At 51.4% G+C, this 19,665-nt stretch overlaps 8 protein-coding genes across 8 annotated transcripts; 4 read left to right on the top strand and 4 right to left on the bottom strand.

Annotated features, from left to right (window-relative positions):
- Window positions 1-1,373: 1,373 nt before the first annotated feature.
- On the bottom strand, window positions 1,374-2,421 carry CKM354_000704800 (uncharacterized protein; the record flags this gene model as incomplete). The annotated part of the gene is made up of 4 exons (XM_044802387.1): window positions 1,374-1,397; window positions 1,451-1,795; window positions 1,846-2,303; window positions 2,355-2,421. 4 exons carry the CDS (start codon window positions 2,419-2,421, stop codon window positions 1,374-1,376), a joined length of 894 nt encoding a protein of 297 aa, XP_044658322.1.
- A 385-nt stretch (window positions 2,422-2,806) lies between these two features.
- CKM354_000704700 (uncharacterized protein) lies at window positions 2,807-4,733 on the bottom strand (the record flags this gene model as incomplete). The annotated part of the gene is made up of 4 exons (XM_044802386.1): window positions 2,807-3,850; window positions 3,901-4,006; window positions 4,055-4,504; window positions 4,561-4,733. 4 exons carry the CDS (start codon window positions 4,731-4,733, stop codon window positions 2,807-2,809), a joined length of 1,773 nt encoding a protein of 590 aa, XP_044658321.1.
- An 836-nt stretch (window positions 4,734-5,569) lies between these two features.
- CKM354_000704600 (uncharacterized protein) lies at window positions 5,570-6,453 on the top strand (the record flags this gene model as incomplete). The annotated part of the gene is made up of 2 exons (XM_044802385.1): window positions 5,570-5,823; window positions 5,871-6,453. 2 exons carry the CDS (start codon window positions 5,570-5,572, stop codon window positions 6,451-6,453), a joined length of 837 nt encoding a protein of 278 aa, XP_044658320.1.
- Window positions 6,454-6,757: 304 nt separating this feature from the next.
- CKM354_000704500 (uncharacterized protein) lies at window positions 6,758-8,725 on the bottom strand (the record flags this gene model as incomplete). Its single annotated transcript, XM_044802384.1, has 1 exon — window positions 6,758-8,725. One exon carries the CDS (start codon window positions 8,723-8,725, stop codon window positions 6,758-6,760), a length of 1,968 nt encoding a protein of 655 aa, XP_044658319.1.
- A 416-nt stretch (window positions 8,726-9,141) lies between these two features.
- Window positions 9,142-11,884, bottom strand: CKM354_000704400 (uncharacterized protein; the record flags this gene model as incomplete). Its single annotated transcript, XM_044802383.1, has 2 exons — window positions 9,142-9,849; window positions 9,905-11,884. The coding sequence occupies 2 exons, from the start codon at window positions 11,882-11,884 to the stop codon at window positions 9,142-9,144; spliced, it is 2,688 nt and encodes an 895-aa protein (XP_044658318.1).
- Window positions 11,885-12,225: 341 nt separating this feature from the next.
- On the top strand, window positions 12,226-14,203 carry CKM354_000704300 (uncharacterized protein; the record flags this gene model as incomplete). The annotated part of the gene is made up of 6 exons (XM_044802382.1): window positions 12,226-12,450; window positions 12,506-12,527; window positions 12,596-12,890; window positions 12,948-13,366; window positions 13,506-13,802; window positions 13,857-14,203. 6 exons carry the CDS (start codon window positions 12,226-12,228, stop codon window positions 14,201-14,203), a joined length of 1,605 nt encoding a protein of 534 aa, XP_044658317.1.
- Window positions 14,204-15,216: 1,013 nt separating this feature from the next.
- CKM354_000704200 (uncharacterized protein) lies at window positions 15,217-15,903 on the top strand (the record flags this gene model as incomplete). Its single annotated transcript, XM_044802381.1, has 4 exons — window positions 15,217-15,252; window positions 15,319-15,352; window positions 15,469-15,755; window positions 15,826-15,903. The coding sequence occupies 4 exons, from the start codon at window positions 15,217-15,219 to the stop codon at window positions 15,901-15,903; spliced, it is 435 nt and encodes a 144-aa protein (XP_044658316.1).
- Window positions 15,904-19,013: 3,110 nt separating this feature from the next.
- On the top strand, window positions 19,014-19,633 carry CKM354_000704100 (uncharacterized protein; the record flags this gene model as incomplete). Its single annotated transcript, XM_044802380.1, has 3 exons — window positions 19,014-19,020; window positions 19,090-19,226; window positions 19,292-19,633. The coding sequence occupies 3 exons, from the start codon at window positions 19,014-19,016 to the stop codon at window positions 19,631-19,633; spliced, it is 486 nt and encodes a 161-aa protein (XP_044658315.1).
- Between the last annotated feature and the right edge of the window lie 32 nt (window positions 19,634-19,665).

The raw sequence follows: 19,665 nt of genomic DNA, 5'->3' as shown, positions 1-19,665 counted from the left end.
TCCCACAGTGGATCACACAGAGGCATTACATCTCGACAATGAAGCTGTGGCGCAGCGGTAGCGCGTCTGATTCCAGTTATTGGAACCTCCAGAAGGTCATCCGTTCAATCCGTGAGTCTTGCAGGTGCCTTCGAAGTCTGAGCAGTGGCTAACAGTCAACAGGGGTCAGCTTCATCGCTGGTGATCATCTCATCTTTTTGTCGCTTTGCTGCCCGCTGTAATTTTGTTCCTGTTCTGCGGCTTCTAGCAGTACCAGCATGAATTGAGTCTTGGAGCTCCAGGTAAGAAGAGTACGGCTGGACCGATGTTTGTGTTCTTGGTCTGGGGTTAAATAGCTACTTTTGCTCACATTTATTCCTCGGTGGACTGCGTAATAGTTGCAGACTACTCTCCAGATTGGATCACAGGAAAGCCCAGTATCGCATGCTGTGCAGGCAGCCCATGACAGTATCCGTTCCTTGACCGTAGCCACCAAAGATGGGAGACTGGGACACTCACCAGAAACATTGTCGATCATGCCAACAACTACTTGTCCTAGACAAGTACACGATTTCTGCCCGCCTGAGAGGACGAATGGGTGTCTCGACGCACCACATCGGGGCTTCTGCCATAGACATCGTTGAGGTACAATTACCAAAAAAAAAGTTGAGCGACCAGGGGTAAGCAGCGTAACTATGCCTCGGAAGATTGGCTTTCTGCAGCACATAGTTCCCGCTGCCGTCGTTCTCAATCGTACTCGTGTCTCGGTGGGCCAAAAGAATGGCTCATGGCTCACACAGGCAAAAGGGTCACTGCCCGATAACTGAGTCGAACAGTTGGCCTTTCCATCACAAGCATACAATCAATGCATACGAGTGGAACGCTCTAACCACTGAGCTAAACGGGCAAACGTGTGCCAAGAAATGATGTTGACAATATAGAGCCTGGTCAGCATGGCATGCTGTGAGCTGAGCTCTGTCTCTTGGCCCTGGGTCAACCCCCACCATCACCAGGAGACGCGGGGATGAATGGGACACTGGAAAGTGACCCTTTGGAGCGACAGGCCTTACTGAGAAGAATGTGGCGGTCAAAAAGTTTTGAACAGACTCTAGCACAAGTCATATGAGCCTGCGCCGCCGGCGTCTGAACCAGGGCGGAAGAGGTCTTCCCTTAGCGTGAAGCCAAGTTCCGCCAATGAAACTTCTCAGAACCCGGAAATGCATGCCTAATCAGGAAGGCAGTGGACCTTGACAACATTTGCTGGGGGTAAGCAAAACTGTCAAGGTCGTACACTAAGAGAAGAATAGCCAACGGGACATTTGGTGGCGCTATATCAACCATACGCGTCGCCATCAGGCTTTGCGTATACTCCTGACGACGAACGGGGCTTGAGGCTACTGCCTGGGAGTCAAGATACCCTGTGAGGCGGAGTCAGCTACAGGAATGGCCTTTGGTGTTCGACAACACTCACCTTCTGGACGGCCTCCGAATTGACTCGCATCCTCCGCGTGGCTTCTTCTCCAAGCCAGTGGCTCTGTGCAGCATAGAGACTGTCCTCGAACTCCCAGCCTTCGCCGCCTTCAACATATACAGCCTTGCCCACCACAGCCTCATTCGTGGCAAGACCAAGGATGATCTTCGCAACACTCTCCGGGCTCTGCCAAAAGAGGTTGTTATTCTTGAAAGCATCGATGATCCCAGCGGTCATTGCCGTATCAGTGACTCCTGGACAGACCGCGTTCACACGAATGCCGTCCCGTTCAGGCAGCGTCTTGCGTGTAGAACGGAGAAGACCTTGAATAGCATGCTTGGACATCTTTGTCCTAGCATTAGCAAGTCTCTTACTCCGAACGGTGTCGATCTTACCTGATACAAATACAACCCCGGACTATCCCTAAAAGCATTCACACTCGACAACAACGTCAAACTCTTATTCCTCCCCGCTTCTTTCCCACCTTCCCTCATAAAAACACTCGCAATCCGAGCGAAATTCAACGTCCCAAGAACATTCACATCCAAAACTTCCGTGTTACCTTGCTCTTTGACACTTTCGATCGTAAGATTCGGATCGAACCAATTCCCTTGCTCGAAAATTCCAGCACATGAAATCGCATGGTCGATTTTGCCATACAATTGGAAAGCTTGTTCGCATAAAGCGTAAAGTTGGTTGTAGTCACTGACATCGGTTTTGGCGAATGCGAGGTTTCCGGGAAGGTTTTCGAGGAGTTGGGAGGCAGCTTGTACGTTTGTGTCGCCCATGACGATTGAGGCTCCATGCTGAGCTAGGAGTTTTACGGTTGCTGCACCGATTCCGGTTGCACCGCCTGTTGCCGTCAGCGTGTGCTTTGGCTGATTTAAATCATGTTCGGTTTTACCTGTGATCACGACAACCTTGTCTTTCAGTTGGGCAAAGAGCCTCTCATCTGGTATGAATTCTGTCATTGCAGAGTCGGCAACTTGCTTGAACGAAAGCTGTTGGAACAAAGCAAGTTGTTTGTAGACTGCTCAAGCTCTCAGTGCTGAGAATTAAAGGCCTTCAGGTTTAGCATAAAAGCTGGTCCGTTTAGTCAATAATTATTTGAAATGAGCAAGTCTCTGCTACACTGTATCAGCCCCGCACAAAGCTCCGGTGAAGCTGGTTACGCGAAATGCGTGAGGAATTCTGACGAAAGGAGCACGCTAGCCTGTGACTCCCGCCGGTTCTCCATGTGACAGCTATCGTTGATGACAGTGAACAAAATCTCCGACCCGATCAGCGATTGACTTGATAGATATGCTACAATAATAGGCAGTGGGCACTTTTTCTGGACTGTTCCAGTCATCACGATCACCACAATCTACCTGTGCGCCACCACCATCGCAGCATTCCCTCATCCGCTCTCTTAGAACTTTCTGCTTTGATTTGATTCATTTCGCCTGCCAAATTGTGCTTATCGCTCAGCTGTAAGTTAGGAAGGAACCAGACCAGAATGATGCCAAAGACACTCGCTCCCAGAGCAGCGTACGTCATATATCGCATGACATCGCTGTAAGCTGCATTGATCGCCGTTCTTTCAGGAGTACCATTCGCGAATGGCTCTTCAGTGAATGTGTTGAGGATAGTATTGACCAGCTCGTCAGACGAGGCCGGCAAGTAGTCCCTCAGGCGAGGCGCAAATGAGTTTGTATAAATCGCTCCGGCAGCTGTCGAGCCCAAAGCGTTACCCATGTATATAAACAGCAGTTCCAATGCTGTTGATTGGGAAAGCTCGCTCCTGGGAACCACTATTTGTGCCACGACCAGGAAGATCCCGAGTACGATGCCAGATCCGAAGCCTTGAACGAGCTGAACGATAAACAGCTCTGCGACACTATTGTTCGCGCCTCGTAGTCGGAGCATGACACCATATCCAAGCAGACGGACAGCGACGCCAATCACGAGCAGCCACTTGTAGCGACGAGTCTTGTACATCAGGGCGCCTGCGACAAGACCTGTCAGGACTTGCATGCAGCCTGCTGTAAAGGTCAAGAAACTGGCGTCGCGCACGCTGAATTCGTGAACGACGACCGCCCAAGTATACATGTAGGTATGCGTTGCGGAGAATGCGAAGGCGTCCATTAGTCCCATGATCCATGCCAGAACCAGCGAAATGTTCTTGAAGAAATGGAGCGGAACAATAGGATTGGCAGCGATCTTCCATTCGTAGCCACCCAGAGCAATCAGACAGACGCCTCCAACGGCAATCAAGGCAGGAACCCAAGCTGTGTCCCAGCGAGATGGTGTAGTTCCAGCCAAAGCGAGCGGGAGTAGAACCAATGCGAAACCTGCGACCAGGAGAGTCATTCCGCCGATATCGATCTTGGAGAAGAAAGAAATGAACGTCGCTTGCGCCTGTCAATTGTCAGCGTCTGTTCCGCATAGCCAACTGGTGAGCCACTGACCTTTGTACTATGGCCGAACTGCTTCATTCTTCGCTGGAAGTATAGCAATGGCATGATGACAACGACCGAGCATACAGGCATGATGATGGCGAACATGCCGATACCCCTACTCTCGTTTAGCATCGTTTTAGCTTTGCTGACGAAAGGCACTTACCATCGCCATCCTACTGTGTTGAGCGCAGAGTCCGCAATGAAGGCCGCGATCCACGGGATGATCATGAATGGGAGGTTGACAAGCCCATTAGCCAATCCTCTCCATCTCGAAGTGGTGATATCCGCAACAATGAGCTGGTTCAAAATTTGCATGCTGGTTTGCCCGATGCAGTATATGATATAGCTCGCCGCATATTGGTTGTATTCGTTCGACGAAGCGCAAAGGACGTACGACAAGATGTACAAGGCGACTGCGAAGCAGTACGTCTCTGCGCGACCGATGATGTCGGACACTTTGGCGACGGGTGGTTTGAGAACGGCAGAGACGATGGTTCCTGCAGTTGAAAGGGCGCCGAGGAGGGAGACTTGCTGGAACTCGCTCGTCGCGAAGTTCTGGTAGTTGTACACAGTCGCATTGTCGAGCTCGAAGATAGTCCACATGAGCCCGATGCTGCAAATTGTTAGTGCGCAGAGCGAGCGCTGTCGTGTATTCTTCATTTGGCATACCCAAGCCACATATAGATCAATCCATTCTTGCCCCAGGCTTGGCTCCTTACGGCCATCAGCTCTTCATCGGTGCCAGCAGCTGAGTCCGCCAGCGAGATCCTGCGTTGTTTCTCATCGTCTCCGCCATATTCGTTATGGTATGGCGTCTTCTCTTCAGATGTCGTGGTGGTCATGTTGTGGGAATAAATGCAGCCTCCAAAATGCAAAGATCTTATCTTATCAATCAAGACGATATCAGCTTATATGTCCTCAAGACAGGACGCAAGCTTGCGATCAGCACTGGTCAGGCCATCCAGGAGTCAAGCCGAGACCCAATGATCGATGGGGAACGCCAGTGTGGGGTAGCCGTCGCACATACGAGATACCGCATTTGGCATATGTGCGTGGCGGGCTATGGTACATGAAGCTTCAAGGTTTTCTTATGATCAACATAGCACTGAGAGCCCCGCATGATCACGATGAAAGACATGCTTGCCTGATGATTTGCTGAGTGGGATTGTTGATCACCACTGTGCGAATTGCAGTCTCGAACCAGTTGTACTTGGGAAGGGTCAAGCTAGCTCCGAGGTCACGTTATCGCTCGTGCTCTGCATCTCTGGCCCATCGGCGGTTTCGGGTGTCGCTACTGCCCATGCTGCCTCCTTGGAACTTGTGCCTTGATGGGTCGCGGTGTGTCGCTGTGCTGGCCAGGAGGCTGCAGTTCAAGCGGTTGTGAGGATCTTGAAGGCGCGCTCACTCATAGCGTCCAGGGAGTCATGTTGCGGAACACTTCCATCACTAGGCGTATTCAGTAGGCAATGGTATCCGGAGCTGAGTTGGCGTGCACAGCGAATGTCTGCCAGAGCGGTGCGGATGGTGTGTGAAAGGAGAAAGAGAAAGCTTTGAAGACAAGCCACGCTAAGCACACCAGCCACGCGCTGCCCAGCGGTTTGGCCACGGCGGATATCGGGTTCGCATTTCCATCCTCCAGCACGAACACTTCCATCGGCATCCCCATCCCACCACCATCATGCCTCCGAGACCATTTCCGTACGCGTTTCGCGTTGGTACCGATATCGTATTGGTCAGCAGAATCCGTGAAATCATTACCAAGCCCACGCGACGGGGGCCGATAACGCCGCTTGATGCATTTCTCCGACGAACCTTCACCGGGAGGGAAATCATCAGGTTTTGGAAGCGTAACGCAGGCTTCAACAACAATCAAGCAGAGTTTCTCGAAGATCCAGTGCGACTGTCAACGGTCACTATGCATCTGGCGGGAAGGTGCGGATTCAGTTTTGGCCGCTCGAAATGTGCTAACGTAGTGGTAGATGGGCCGCGAAAGAAGCTGCCATCAAAGCAGTAAAGCCGCGAAAACTAACCCTGATGGACGTGGAGATCTTGCAGTACCCGGAGACGAAGGAGCTGTTTGCTCTCATTCGAGACCGAACCTACGTTCACCAGCGTCAAAGACTTGTGGTTGGGGGCACGATAAGACTTGCCTTGGGGGATTCGGCCGACTCGAGCAACGTGACTATAGGCGAGCGCGTATCCAGGCGAATGATTCTGGACGAGGAATCGCAACCAGCAGCAAACGGCGAGACATCATACGAGCCCACCATTACGGAATCGACCTCGCAACCAGCAGCACACGACGAGGCATTATACAAGCCAATCGATCCGGAGTCTACAATTCTACAGACAGAAAGCGATGAAATGTTAGCCAGGTCATTTCGCGAGAAACCGACGTATCAGGACCAGGACGATGACGAAGTTCCAGGTCAGGTGGCCATTATTAGCATCAGCCATGACGGGGACTTCGCGACTGCGGTATGTGTGGCACCGCAAGAAAACCTACCCGGAGATGTGGGCGGTGAGGCTGCAGCGAGGCTTCTCTATGACGGGGACCGCTAGCCTGTCGGAACCGTTGTTAGAAAGCACATTTCCAGAGTCGTCGCACACTCTGTACTCAGCGGATGCTGGACCAGACTATCAGGAACCGCGGTGTGCTCGCCAAAGTATCAAAGCTTTCACTAGCATGTTGACCAGCTTTGCTGGAACCAAGATATCTGCGGTGCAGATTTCACGACATCGAACAGCAGCCATGCGGCCTCCTGATGGTAACTGCACATCAACGTGTGCAACTTCGTTGTATATCTATCTTCAGTCGTCTACACCGCTCCCGGCATGCAGTATGGCCGATGTTCTATGCTATCTACTACTGGCGAACAAAAACAGGCATTGTGTCGATAGGACAGTCCACCTCCACCTCATTTCCGCCAAGGTATGAAGTCTTGCCGTCCCAGGCAGTCCAGCTAGCGCCACTGGGAAGGTAGACAGTGATCTTCGTTTGCTTGGCCTTCAACACCGGCGCAACAAGATACTTGCCACCATACAGGTACTGCGTCTCCACAGTCCAGGACCTGGCGTCTTGAGGAAATTCGAAAAACAAGGCTCGTATGATGGGCGTGCCCTTTTCGTGAGCTTGCTTCATAAGATCTCGCGTGTAGTCTCGGAGCTCCTCACGAATCGCAATGTACTTTTTGCAGATCTCTTCGACTTCTTCGCCATAGGACCAAATCTCGTTCGGTGCACCAGGCTCAGTGGGCTGGCCCTCCGGCTTAGGTTCACGATCTCCATGCAATCGCATGACAGGACAGAAAGCTCCCCATTGGAACCAACGAACGAACAATTCGCGAAACTCCGGATCGTCGGGGCTACCGCCGTGAAAGCCGCCAATGTCGGTAGTCCACCAAGGTATACCAGCCATTCCCATGTTCAGTCCGGCAGAAAGTTGGTTTCGGTAGGAACCCCAAGACGAGGCGATGTCACCACTCCAGACGAGTGCACCATACTTTTGGCTTCCCGCCCAAGCACATCGGAGCAAGTTGACGATGTTCTTTTGTCCCTCGGCTTCCATCCCCTCATAGAAGCCTCTGGCATACTCTTTGGCATAGGTGTTACCGATCTGCATGTTGCTTCCAGCATGGTAGCGGAAAACGTCGAAGTCGTACACTGAAAATTCGGGTTCCGCCTCGTCAAGCCAGAATACCTTGATACCGATGTCGTAGTAATGCTTCTTCACCTTGCTCCAGACGTATGCTCTTGCCTCTGGGTTGGTGGCATCGAAGTGCGTTGTGTATCCATCACAAATCAACGCGACACGAGGGCCACGATCATGTCGAATGAGCAGTCCGCGCTCCACCATCTCATTCCAGTTCTCCCCGAGTGGATCTACCGAGGGCCAGATCGACACCATGAGCTCGACGTTCATCTCCTTCAGCTCTTTAACCATTGCCGCAGGATCTGGCCAATATTGTGGATCAAAACTCCACTCTCCCTGTTTCTTCCAGTGGAAGAAGTCAATAACGATGAGGTCAAGAGGCACGTTCCGCTTCTTGTAGCCTCTTGCAACCTCGAGCAGTTCCTCCTGGGTCTTGTATCGCAATTTGCATTGCCAAAAGCCGAGTCCATACTCTGGCATCATCGGAACCTTGCCCGTCACATTCGCGTAGGCTTCCACAATCTCTGCCGGAGTCTCTCCGGCAACAATCCAATAATCAATCGCCTTCGTCGAATATGCCTCAAAACTCATAACATTCCTCCCAAGCACAGCTCGTCCAATAGCCGGATTATTCCAAAGCAAACCATACCCCAACGAAGAAACCATAAACGGAACCGTGGCCTGAGAATTCCTCTGAGCAAGCTCAATATCCGTGCCCTTGAGGTTCAGATATGGTTGTTGATATTGTCCCATTCCATAAATCTTCTCTTCTGGATCTAATGACTCCATCCTCATCGAAGCTTGAAAGTCACCACCTGGAATTCCTTTCAATTCTCGTGCTTGAATTTCTAACGCGGAGCATTTGGGATCTGTCAAATCCATTCGGTTGCGAGCATATTCTTCGAGGAGTTTTTTGCCATTGCCATCGTAAATGATAAGTTTGCCTCGTCGAGAGACTTCGGCTCGGATGTTGCCGTTTGTGATTTCACCGCTTCGGGCTTCTGTGATGTTGATTTGGACGTTGTTGGAGTCTGGGAGCTTTTCGCTCAAGGCCCATTCTTCTGTTGGCATTGATCGGAGCTTTGTTGCTCGAATTCGGAAGGCGTTTGGGCCCCATGGTTCGATCCAGAGAGTGTGGTCGTCGTGTCTGAAGACTAGCTTGTTTTCTTGATTGAACAACATCTCGCTGACGGCGATTCTTTAAGCAGTCGATTGTAATGACGGACTTCTGCACACAGAATAGAAGGAGTCAACAGTGGTGTGTGGAAAAAAGCTGAAATACAGCTCGTAGTTTGGAGGTCCATCCCAAGCTCCCGGCGGGATGAATTTGGCTCGAGGATAAATGCTCGGTGCAGCAGCGTCCGAGAGCTACCAAGCGGGACAGCTTGTCTGCCTGCTCTATTCAGTACATATCATGCATGCATGGTATGGATGCATACGAATGCTTGTGGAACGCGGATTAATGTTAGAGACGGCGATGTGCTTCCGTCCCTTCTATGTCGCTCGCGGTGCAAGCAGAAGCCGCTTCGGCTGATCTCCAACGAGCTTCAACGAATGTGAACAGGTAGCCAGATGGCGGGCATGATTTGTTTGCTATATCAAGTACGCTGTGCTAGCTTGTGCAGATTCTGACTGTACTCACGAGCTTTATCATAACTCACGTACTGTGAACGGCGAAGCAACTTGATTCCTTCTTCGAGTACTCGACGCAGGCCCCGTGGGGTACAAATGTCTCCAGCACCTGACATCTCGGCCGTCATTGCATGGCCTTTACGAACAAATGCCTGTATGATCTCGTCGTCGCAAGGTCTATCGATCAGTATTGTATTGGGGATGAGGTCATCGTCTTCGCTCTCTTCCGAGCTTGCCGGGTGCGAATCATTCTGTAGGCTGAAATCCTGTTGACGTTCATTGTGGCGTCTGTTTCGAGAGTCTTTGATAGCCAGCAGAGCACTTCGTACTTGTGGCAAGTAGAGACCATAAGTCCAGAGGATGACAGTAGCCACGTAGATTGTGAAAGGCTCATGATGAAGCGCAAGCGAGTATCGTCGTATGTACCAAAATATTGCGCCTGCGTGGACTAAGCTCAGTCGCCCTTTGTGGTCATCCAGTGTTAGCCATTTGATGATATTGCCGGTAAGCTGTGTGGCCGCTACATTCTCTGCACCAGATGCATGCCGTCGACTGAGTTCAGATACCAGTGACATGCAGTCGCGGTAGGGACACAGCATGAGCAGGCGTGCTAGGTGCAAGTGGAGGATCGCAGGCCCTTCGAAGCCTTTAGCAGCGTGAATCTCGCTGTTTGCCTTGATGGAAGCCGTCAGCCAAGATAGTTACAAGAACAAATTAGGAACTTCATACCTGCCAATGAAGCAGATCGAAACAATCGCATGCACTGTTACGCCATGCAGCATATGTGGAGTTGGCGGGTAGCCACTGATCCTTGGTACCGACGCTCTCTCCTCCTTCGTCGACATCACTGCCAACTTCGTTATCTCCGTCTGCTGGCGTAGGACTCCAATCGTGCAGGGCTTGCTGAGCGGTAGAAGCTACTTCCTCAGTACGCGCAATGATCGCATATGTCAGCAGAATGTTCTGTGTCGTGTCAGCCAGATTTGGAATCCGGTGCTTGATGTACAGAGAGTTCAGACTCTCTAGCAACTCTGGCCCTTGTCCAACATTGTCGAATGCTGCATTCCAGGTCCAGATATTGTCTGCCTTCCACAAGACAATTGCGCAAGGCAGTCGAAAAATGTTTGCAGGCAATGACGGCATCGTGACATGACGCCTAGCAGCACTCAAGAGCATCTCAACTAGCCACGTGAACCACTGCAATCGCCTGTGCGTCTCCTCCTGTATCCAAGCCGCCCACAAAAGCTCTGTCTGCGAAGGGTCAATCTGATCAAGTGGCTGTGGTCTGTACGTTGTCTGGTACAATGACATGGCAAGTCGAAGATCCGCAACTGCCGACAAGGTATTATCATCTGAAGAGGCGTTGAACTGCGCGATGGTATGAAGTAAACAGGTTTGTACAAGCGGCATGCGATCCAAGGCCGTATCTGTCTCCAAGCACCAGCGAACAGCTCTTCGGAGAAATTCGCGAAGAGCGTGTGCACATCCCTGTGCTTTGCTATCCTCGTCGAATGTGGCCCCGATGGTCATACAAGCAAGTAAGACGGGCCACGGGACAGCTCTCTGTGTCCAGACAGTGTTGTGAAGTAGGGCAAAGTGTGGCGTAAATTGTTCGAGAAATAGCACCACACAACGGCTCAGGTAGCTACGTCCGGGAAATGTAGCTGCGTCAAAAGGCTTCCACAGAGTAGTCTCACTCACACAGAGTGAATGGAAGTATCGCAGGATAGTGTTGTAGGATTGGTTGTCGATGATCCCGTCCTCGTTTGTGGGATCATCAAAAGCCTGGGCCACCACTTGCGGAAAGCAAAAGGTATCATCCCTCAGCCACGATGTCTCTGCAGGAGCTTTTGACAGCTTTTTTGCCCTCTGTACAGACTTCCGAGCGCCATGACCGTCTACATAGCGCGATTCAGAATCTTTCCTCCGAGAGGGTGCAATGTTCGTTACGTCCGTAGTAGATGAAGTTGAGGTGAGGGGCGAGTTCACGTTGATGACACCCGGCAATACCCACGCTGAGCCAGTAATTGCCGTAGATAACTCGAACTCTTCCAGCATAGCGAGGTCTGAGTCGTTGCTAACGGGAAGCCAGTTCATATTCTCCGACCAAGGGAGCTGGTCCAAGCCAGCGTCTACTTCCTCTGCGAAGGTATCATCGTACTCAAGCCGCTGAGATTCTGAGTCTAGTCGCGGAACACCATCACCTCCAGCATCGACTGGCCCGCGTATGGTCGAGGCGCTGAGAGGAATCACAGCACCAGATCCGACGACTGAACCACCACTTAGGTCAGCGCCTGACGCTCCTGTGACACTGACACAGGTTGATGAAGTCGCACCCGCAGGTACTGTTCCGGAAGCATTGATTTCGGTCGTGGTCGTTGTGGGATGCTGCAGGTGAACCAGGCCATATGTACACCGCAGTTGCTTCTCTCGGCATCGTTCGCAGCACTCGCCACCGGAACATCTCGTTCGCGCAATCGCGCAACTGTGGCATGCTCTCCGCGTGCGTTCCCCGCGAGTAGGCTTGGACGTGTTCGCAGCACGCTTGTGGGCTTGCTGATGCCTACGACAACTGTCCGAGCGGTTGAACTCTTTGCCGCAAACATTGCAAGTGTAAACTCGATCGCGTTTATGCACAGAGTCGACATGTCTAGTCAGATGTTCGCTGCGCACGAATGCACGCCCACAATGTGGGCACGAGACTGTCATTGTGGTATTGAGCCAGGGTGGGTGCCGCAATGTTTCTCCATGTTGTTGATCCGGATAAGGTTTTGTGGGATGTCAGGTTACGAGAGGGGATTCGTGCTTCACCCCGCTTTCTTGCTCCGGTGGGATACCACTCACTAGGGAAAGTCGAGACTGGATCCAAGTCCCCTGGGGCATCTGAGACGGCCGTAGCTGTAATATAGTTTGTGGGATAACATCCTCCGTTCCACGTGGAGATGACAAGCATTCATATGAAGTATCGTGGGTCCGCTAAGGTGATCGGCCTTCTCCATCGTTAGCACTACTTCTATACTCTATCATATTCAGCCAAACTTGCGACGACCATGCTCGTCGATGAGAAGCAAAACACTTCGGCCATGCATGTCGAGAGTCTTGACGACAACAAGCATGTTGAGATCGCGCAGGATGCTGCTGCAGCTGAGCACTCGCAGACCTTTTGGCAAGCCATTAAAAGCGAGCCAAAAGCTGTGCTCTGGTCCGTTGCTGTGTCGACTGCCATTATCATGGAGGGCTACGATATTGTCCTGGTGACCTCATTGTTTGGCCAGGTGAGAGTCATTTGATCAACTCCTGGAAGCGATAGCTAATTGTAACGTCCCGTAGCCAGCTTTCGCCGAGAGATATGGTACGAGGCGATTCCATTCCATCGCCTCGGCATCTGAGTTTGGCGCGATATGGGCTGATTTCTTCCAGGCAGCTACGTTGCCAGCAGCACCACTGGCAAATGGCAGATACCGGCTCCATGGCAGTCCGCACTTGGAGCTGCACCTACGATCGGCGCCGTAGCCGGGGCGTTCCTCAATGGCTGGCTCACGCACAAATTTGGGTATCGGAAGGTGTTGCTAGCCTCACTTGTCACAATCACGGCGTTCATTTTTCTGCTCTTCTTCGCGACCAACTTGACCATGCTGCTAGTAGGCCTGGTGCTGTGTGGTCTTCCGTGGGGCGTGTTCGCAACGATGGCGCCGGCATACGCATCGGAAGTCTGGTGAGTGCGAAATCCAGGTTTTATGCCAGCAAAAGCAGGGCTGACAAAATGCCGCAGTTCACTCACACTGCGCGGATATATGACAGTGTATGTCAATCTTTGCTGGGCTTTCGGACAATTGATTGCAGCCGGAGTCCTCGAGGGCTTCGCTTCGAGCACTTCTCAGTGGGCGTACCGGGTTCCGTTCGCGTTGCAATGGATCTTTCCTGTACCCCTGTTCTTGCTCATATGGTTCTGCCCAGAGAGTCCATGGTGGCTAGTGCGACGTGGCCGCACAGAAGAAGCAGCGCATGCCCTTCGGAGATTGGCTTCAAAGTCGTCAACAACACCTCCCGAGGATACAATCGCCCTTATCAAGCACACGAATCAGCTTGAGGATGAAGTCCAATCTGGAACAAGCTACTGGAGCTGCTTCAAAGGCGTCGATCTGCGGAGGACGGAGATAGTCTGCATGGCATTCGCGGCCCAGATCTGGTGTGAGTACATCCAAGAGACACCCCTCTTTCCGTACACATTCCTTTACGAATGTTGATCTGCGAGCTACTTGCTCAGCGGCAGGCTCGAACTCGCTTTAATTTGCTAGAGCCACGAGTATTTTCTGACAGTGGCCCACAGGTGGCTCTCCCCTTGGTGGCTCTCCAACGTACTTCTTCCTGCAAGCAGGAGTCCCGACTTCGACCGCATTCAAGTTCAGTGTTGGTGGACTTGGATTGGCAAGCTTAGGCACCATCATATCTTGGTTCCTATTGAGTCGCATCGGCCGCAGGACCCTCTACGTCTGGGGTATGGCCTTGCTCACAGGCTGCCTTTTGATCACCGGTATCGTGGCCGCCACCTTCCAGGGAAGCACATCGAGCTACATTCAGGCTGGATTCGTGATGGCATGGCTGCTGATTTACTACCTAACTGTTGGTGCGTGAAACGATGACCTGTGAGCGCTTGAGATCTTGCTGACTGTTGATGCAGGACCCGTCTGCTACGCCATTATTTCCGAAACGTCAGCCGTCCGTCTGCGTAACAAGTCGGTTTGTCTGTCTCGAATCAGTTATTACATTTGTCAGGTCATCGGAAATGTGATCCAGCCATACATGGTGAACCCGGGCAACGCCAATTGGCAAGGCAAGTCGGCGCTCTTCTGGGCTGGCACCTCTGCCATTTTCTTCGTCTGGACATATTTCCGCCTGCCGGAGACGAAGGATCGGTCGTATGAAGAGCTGAACATCCTCTTTCAAGAAGGTGTCTCAGCGCGAAGCTTCTCTAAAGTCAAAGTCGATGCATATGCGGAGAGATCAGAGCGCATCAAGCAAGAATAGCCATTTGCATCACGGTTTGCCAGGAAATCGGGTATGGCGGATGCCATATATGCTGAAGACAGGACTCGTTGCGGCCCGTGCGCGGGTGTCATGTATGTTGTGCAGCTGTTGATAGCTCAACGAACCAAGTTTCGACCTTCACTCCATTGTCGGCACGCGAAAACTGCCAATGCAAGTTGTGTTGATGGTGGTGAGCAGGAACGCAGCCCGCGGAGAAGAGACCTGAGAGACAGCAATGCCAAGCCAGCTCTGACTAAGCACATTTCCTCCGCATTGCCGCTCAAGCGATTCCTGAGATGGACCTTCTACGCTTCCATAGCGCAGACAGTACATGCAGCGATGCAGCCTCAGCACGCGACTCCGTGGAGCATGACCTGGGAAACCCATCGACCTACGTGACCGTGATGGCTCAAGGTCTCAATTCGATCTCATGCGCGTTCATCTTCCAAGGTTTTCGCTCAACATGAGCAACCTCACTCGTAGCCCGGATTCCAAATCGCGACAGAGGCGTTTTCATGGAGGTCGAGGACGACAAAAGGTATTTCTATCGGTGAGCAGCATAGTAACGAATACCTAGTCTTTGCACGAAAGACGCGGGACGGTCATCACGAGTCCGGTCTGTCCAACCTCGAGCCATTCTGTACACACACAATCATGTCCGGTAGAAGCAGCTGTTTGAACAAGAATTACTTCTAGCATTGTGTGCTGATATCGGAGAGAGCCTGCCGGCAGAACGAAGCTTTTGCGGAGAAAGGATCCAGATCGGCGTTCGAGACAGGTCTTAGCCAAGCCATTGGAAGTGAATCGTGTGGTATTCGCGCTACTACGCGCCCTTGCCGAGGATTCACGGGAGCTATGTCACTAGCTTTGTGGTTGCTTCTGGTCTACATCATTGGCAATTGGCCCTCGAGCATTTATTTTCCTGCCACTATCAAGTACCTGGGACTTCATACAATACTGTGCACGTGTTGCTCTCATTACGATCCATCGAACGATAGACCAAATCGAACAAGATGGCTCTCAACCTCGCAAAGAACCCACTGCTCCAGGTGCGATATTATACTTCGTCTGACAGAGCTCTCTTGTGGAGGTGCTGACCTTTACTGTGTCTACAGCCAGTGACTGTCCTTGCAGGATGGACATTCGTCAGTATGTACCAACCATCGAAAGCAGCCTACAGAGCCCGGACCTCCAACCTTTCCAACATATTCTCCGATTGCTAACCATATCTGAGATCACATGCTTACATGAATGATCACTTCTAGTGCAAGCCTGGATGCACGTTACAAGAATTAATGCTATTGGCAAATACAACGTCTCGATCGACGCGGGCAAAATCAACCAAGATCTTGAGCAAAAGGTCCCAAACAATATCCAAGCCATCGCGCACAACTACAACCATCTCCACGAACAGCCTACCGTGTTCTACGCCGTCGCACTATCGCTCATCGCTGCGGGAGACACCCACGACTACACTGTCAAGGCAGCTTGGACATATGTTGGAATCAGGATATTCCACTCTTTGTACCAGGTCCTTGTCAACAAGGTTTTGGTGAGCCGTGTTTTCAAAGAGACCCATAGTAGCGGGCGTTTTTCAAGGCAGAGGCTAACAATCGTCGTAGACCCGATTCCAGATCTTCGCCAGCAGCTCCCTCGTCATTGCTGGAATGACTGCTCGTCTTGCGACTCTGGTCTTTTAGATCTCCATACATGTTTGGTAATAATTGTACATATTTTGTATTAATGAAGAGAGCAGTTCATCAGCCGTCGTGCTTACAAGATACGTGTTCAACCTTGGCCACTGTGGACACTGCCATGCTTGACAGCCCAGTTTCATGGTCGGACTTGACCCGCAACCATTTATCCCCGCCACACCGGGTTTAGCTGCATGCAAGACTCGTGCGATATTGAATGTCGACTCGCCATGACTCTTCTGAGCTGTTGGCGTTCCGTCAATGCGAGTGCCCTGAGACGAAAGGACAGGACATGCGGGACAAGGAATCCTGTGAGCATCGCTCAGGTCCATAATCGACGCGAACTCGAAACTGCTTTGCACATGTCTGGTACTCGGTCTCCCTCTTCTTCTGCTGTTGTACCTCTAAGCATCGCGAATCTAGCACTCACATCCAGCAGGATTTTCAGCGGGCACTTGTCTACCGATCGTATTGCTCGGATTCCTAGGATGAGAGACCTTCACAATCGCCGGGGTACGAAGTCTAGGCCTAGATTCCTGTTCTCATACTTCGGCCCTGTCTAGGTTAAATGCATCATGCCAAGACACGTGAGCCGACCACGTCGCCCGGATTGAGATAGTGAAGAATGATCACAGGCTTGATTGAATCTTGGACTAGCCTTCTACAATCACATGCCTCAACATGCCTGGTTTCTATATGATTCGCCCGGTGCATGAAGTATCCTCGAGAAAGGCGATCACCTGTCAAGCTCTGGCCCCAGTACGACTCTACCTCGCACACGCATTTGTTACCTACCCATTGCATTTTCTATATCCGGCCAAGAACTCTAGATGTTGGTAGTGGGCCCGAGACATGTAATCTCAGTTCGGTATCCCTTCTGCAACTAGTAAGCTGTAGTGACTATAGATCGCGGGGTCTTGGCACGACAGCAATAAAAGAGGAGGTAGAACTGATACGTTTCAGCTCAAAGTTCCTGCACATTCATTCAGTCATTCGTTAGTTATTGTCTTCCTTTTCGGCCTTCCACGGCTTGTCTCGCCCACTTCTGAAACAATGAAGTTCTCTTTATCGATCATCAGCGCTCTATTAATTGCGTGCACCTACGCCGCTCCAGCACCACCTCCTCGTGATCAAAAGCCTCCCACGTTAGGACCAAAGTCCAATTCGAAAACAGGATACGTCTGTACTTCGCAGTACAATCGTGAGTGGAGCCGACCTTTTGGCCTGGCCGTTGTTGTTGTGCTTCTTCTCTGACGTAGCGATAGGGAACTGCAACTGAAGGAGCACGCAAGGTCTACAGTGACAAGTCTCGTACGCAAGTACCCCTCTACCAGACGATGGAATTGTGTTATTTCGCCGAACTATGGTTATGAGCGAGACATGTAGGATGGCGGAAACGTATTTGCCCCTTGGACGTTATGTATTTGGGGACGATGGACTTGGAATGTAGCCTCCATACCAGTGTTTTCTACAAGATATGTGTGGGACATTTTTTGGTTGCAAGCGTGTTCTCTCGGCTATGGTTGCGGAGATGCTCACGTCGAGGCTCTTCGGTTCACGAACGCGAAATGCCTGCATCTCTTGATGTAATAGTATATTCCGCAATACATTGGCCGGGCTACAAGATTGTACGATGCCTGTTCTTGACCCCAAAGTAGGTAATTGTCTTGGAGCTGGATCGCGGGGTGTGAACTAAATATTTCAAGAACGTGGCATGTGTCGAACAAAAGCTTTCGCACACTACGTGGCATCTCGATGACATTCATCCGAACAAAACATGGGCTGCTTAAGACATTCATCTTAGCTCCGTAAGCCCTAGGCCGTTCTTAAAAGTAGTTCAATCTCGGCGCCGAATTGATGTTGAGGGCTTCTGAGTACAGTAGTCGAAGACATAGGAGACTGTCGAACTTCGCGAAGTAGGCAAAGTCTTTTGTTCCTCTCCCCTACTGCACCCGCGAGCTTGTTCCACCCAAAATGAAGGTTCTCTCAAGCCTGAGCGGCCTCTTCCTGCTATTCACCTGCATTATAGCACTTCCAGCGTCAAAAATGGACGATTTAGCAATCGAGACCCGTTCTCCACCGAAGAAAACTCGACCGAAGAATCAAGATCTTTGCGGCGACGTATTTAAGCGTACGTGCGAGACTCGCTGTGAGTTCTGCAAACGCAGTCCGTTCTTTCTGACTCGCATCATAGGCAACTGTTGAAGGCGTTAGCGATGAGAGGAGGCTGCAAGGAAGGACTGGGCATGTCTAAGAGAGATAGTCGATAATAACAGAAGGAGAGTCTCGCATGTCGTCTCGTTCCGACGTGGAGAAGTGTTCCAAGTCGTCTGGGGTTTGTGTTGTAAGGCAGCATGTGTGGTCATCTGGTGAGAAAGGCAGCTTCCATGACCAGTTTCTCTACAGGACAGGTTTCTCAAATTGGGGCATCGTGATCCTGCTGCTTCAGATCAGTTGTTGCGGCGGATGTTGAGACCAAGTCTTCAAACATCCCTCGGCCTCGAGGCACAATTTCTGCCGTTTGTATATATTCCTCTCGTTGCGTAGTTGCTCTTCTCAAGCGCGGCTGATCGATTCGCCTTCAGTGTCCCTATCGTTGGACGTCCTTGACCCAAGGGCCGAAGGTTCGGAACACAGTAGGAATGTTCCTACGGAAAGACTGTACATACCGGGTGCCGCCCATTTGTGCCCAGCCGGTCATTTTGCCTGGTATTTTCGCTAGTATCTTTGATGCCGAACGGGGACTCGGACACGCCATGGAAAGTTTTGTCGTGCCCGTACGAGCAGATCTGGTGCTCAAGCTGTGAACCAGAGGCTCATTCGCTCATGACCTAGCCAAGCCGTGTTTAGGGTGACCTCCGAGGTGTTGCTTGCTTCAATCCGCCGAAACATGAAACGGCGCACTTTATTCGGAGAGACAGCTACGCATTGCTATGTAGGGCTCGACGCAAACGAGCGCTAGGCTCCAGTTCGTCGAGAAAGCATATATGGGACATGATGGTCGTGCAGTTGTCGAATCAGAACAAACCGCGGATCGAGTGCAAGTGCTGGTCACTTAGACATTCTGTTCGCTTCTTGGATATCGTTTTTCCCCTTTCCTTCCTGCTACCAACAGAATGAAGTGTGAGTTCCGTGCTCCATTGTGCCAAGAATTCGAAGCGGAGGTTGAGTAAATGACATTGATACCGACAGGCGCCGTGTTGTGCTCCATTACAACGATCGCTGGCTCTGCACTGGCCGCTCCAATCTTCGAATGGGACCCCGATAGCATTGCTTTCACTGGGTGGGAGAAGCGTGAAGCCCAGCCATGGTTTCCAAAGCCATTCGGTGTGAGTGCAATGATCACACTTACTGCTCTATCAAATCTCAGTGCTAATGCCAATGAATAATGCAGTGGAGTCAGCCCCAGGTGGTCGTCAATCATGTCAACAGCAAACGCGAAGCCGATGCGAAGCCGATCTTCGAGTGGGATCCGGAGAGTATCGCATTCACCGGATGGAAGAAGCGTAATGCTGAGGCCAAGCCGATCTTCGAGTGGGATCCAGACAGCATCGCATTTACCGGATTCGAGAAACGTGAGGCTCTTGCGGCGGCTCTTGCGAATCCCAAATTCTTCACCAGATTCATCAGGAAGCACCTTGGCTCTGTGATGGGTGGCGAGGAGAAGCGTGATGCTGCTCCAATCGTTGAGTGGGATCCGGACAGTATTGCATTCACTGGTTTTGAGAAGGCGTAAAGCGACTGTAGAAGCAATCACCGAACAGTAGT

Source organism: Cercospora kikuchii (genome assembly GCF_019650295.1).
Source record: "Cercospora kikuchii DNA, contig_00004, whole genome shotgun sequence".
In the NCBI taxonomy this organism is placed as follows: Eukaryota; Fungi; Ascomycota; class Dothideomycetes; order Mycosphaerellales; family Mycosphaerellaceae; genus Cercospora; species Cercospora kikuchii.
The sequence above is the reverse complement of the archived record's forward strand: the minus strand, read 5'-3'. Positions and strand labels throughout refer to the sequence as shown.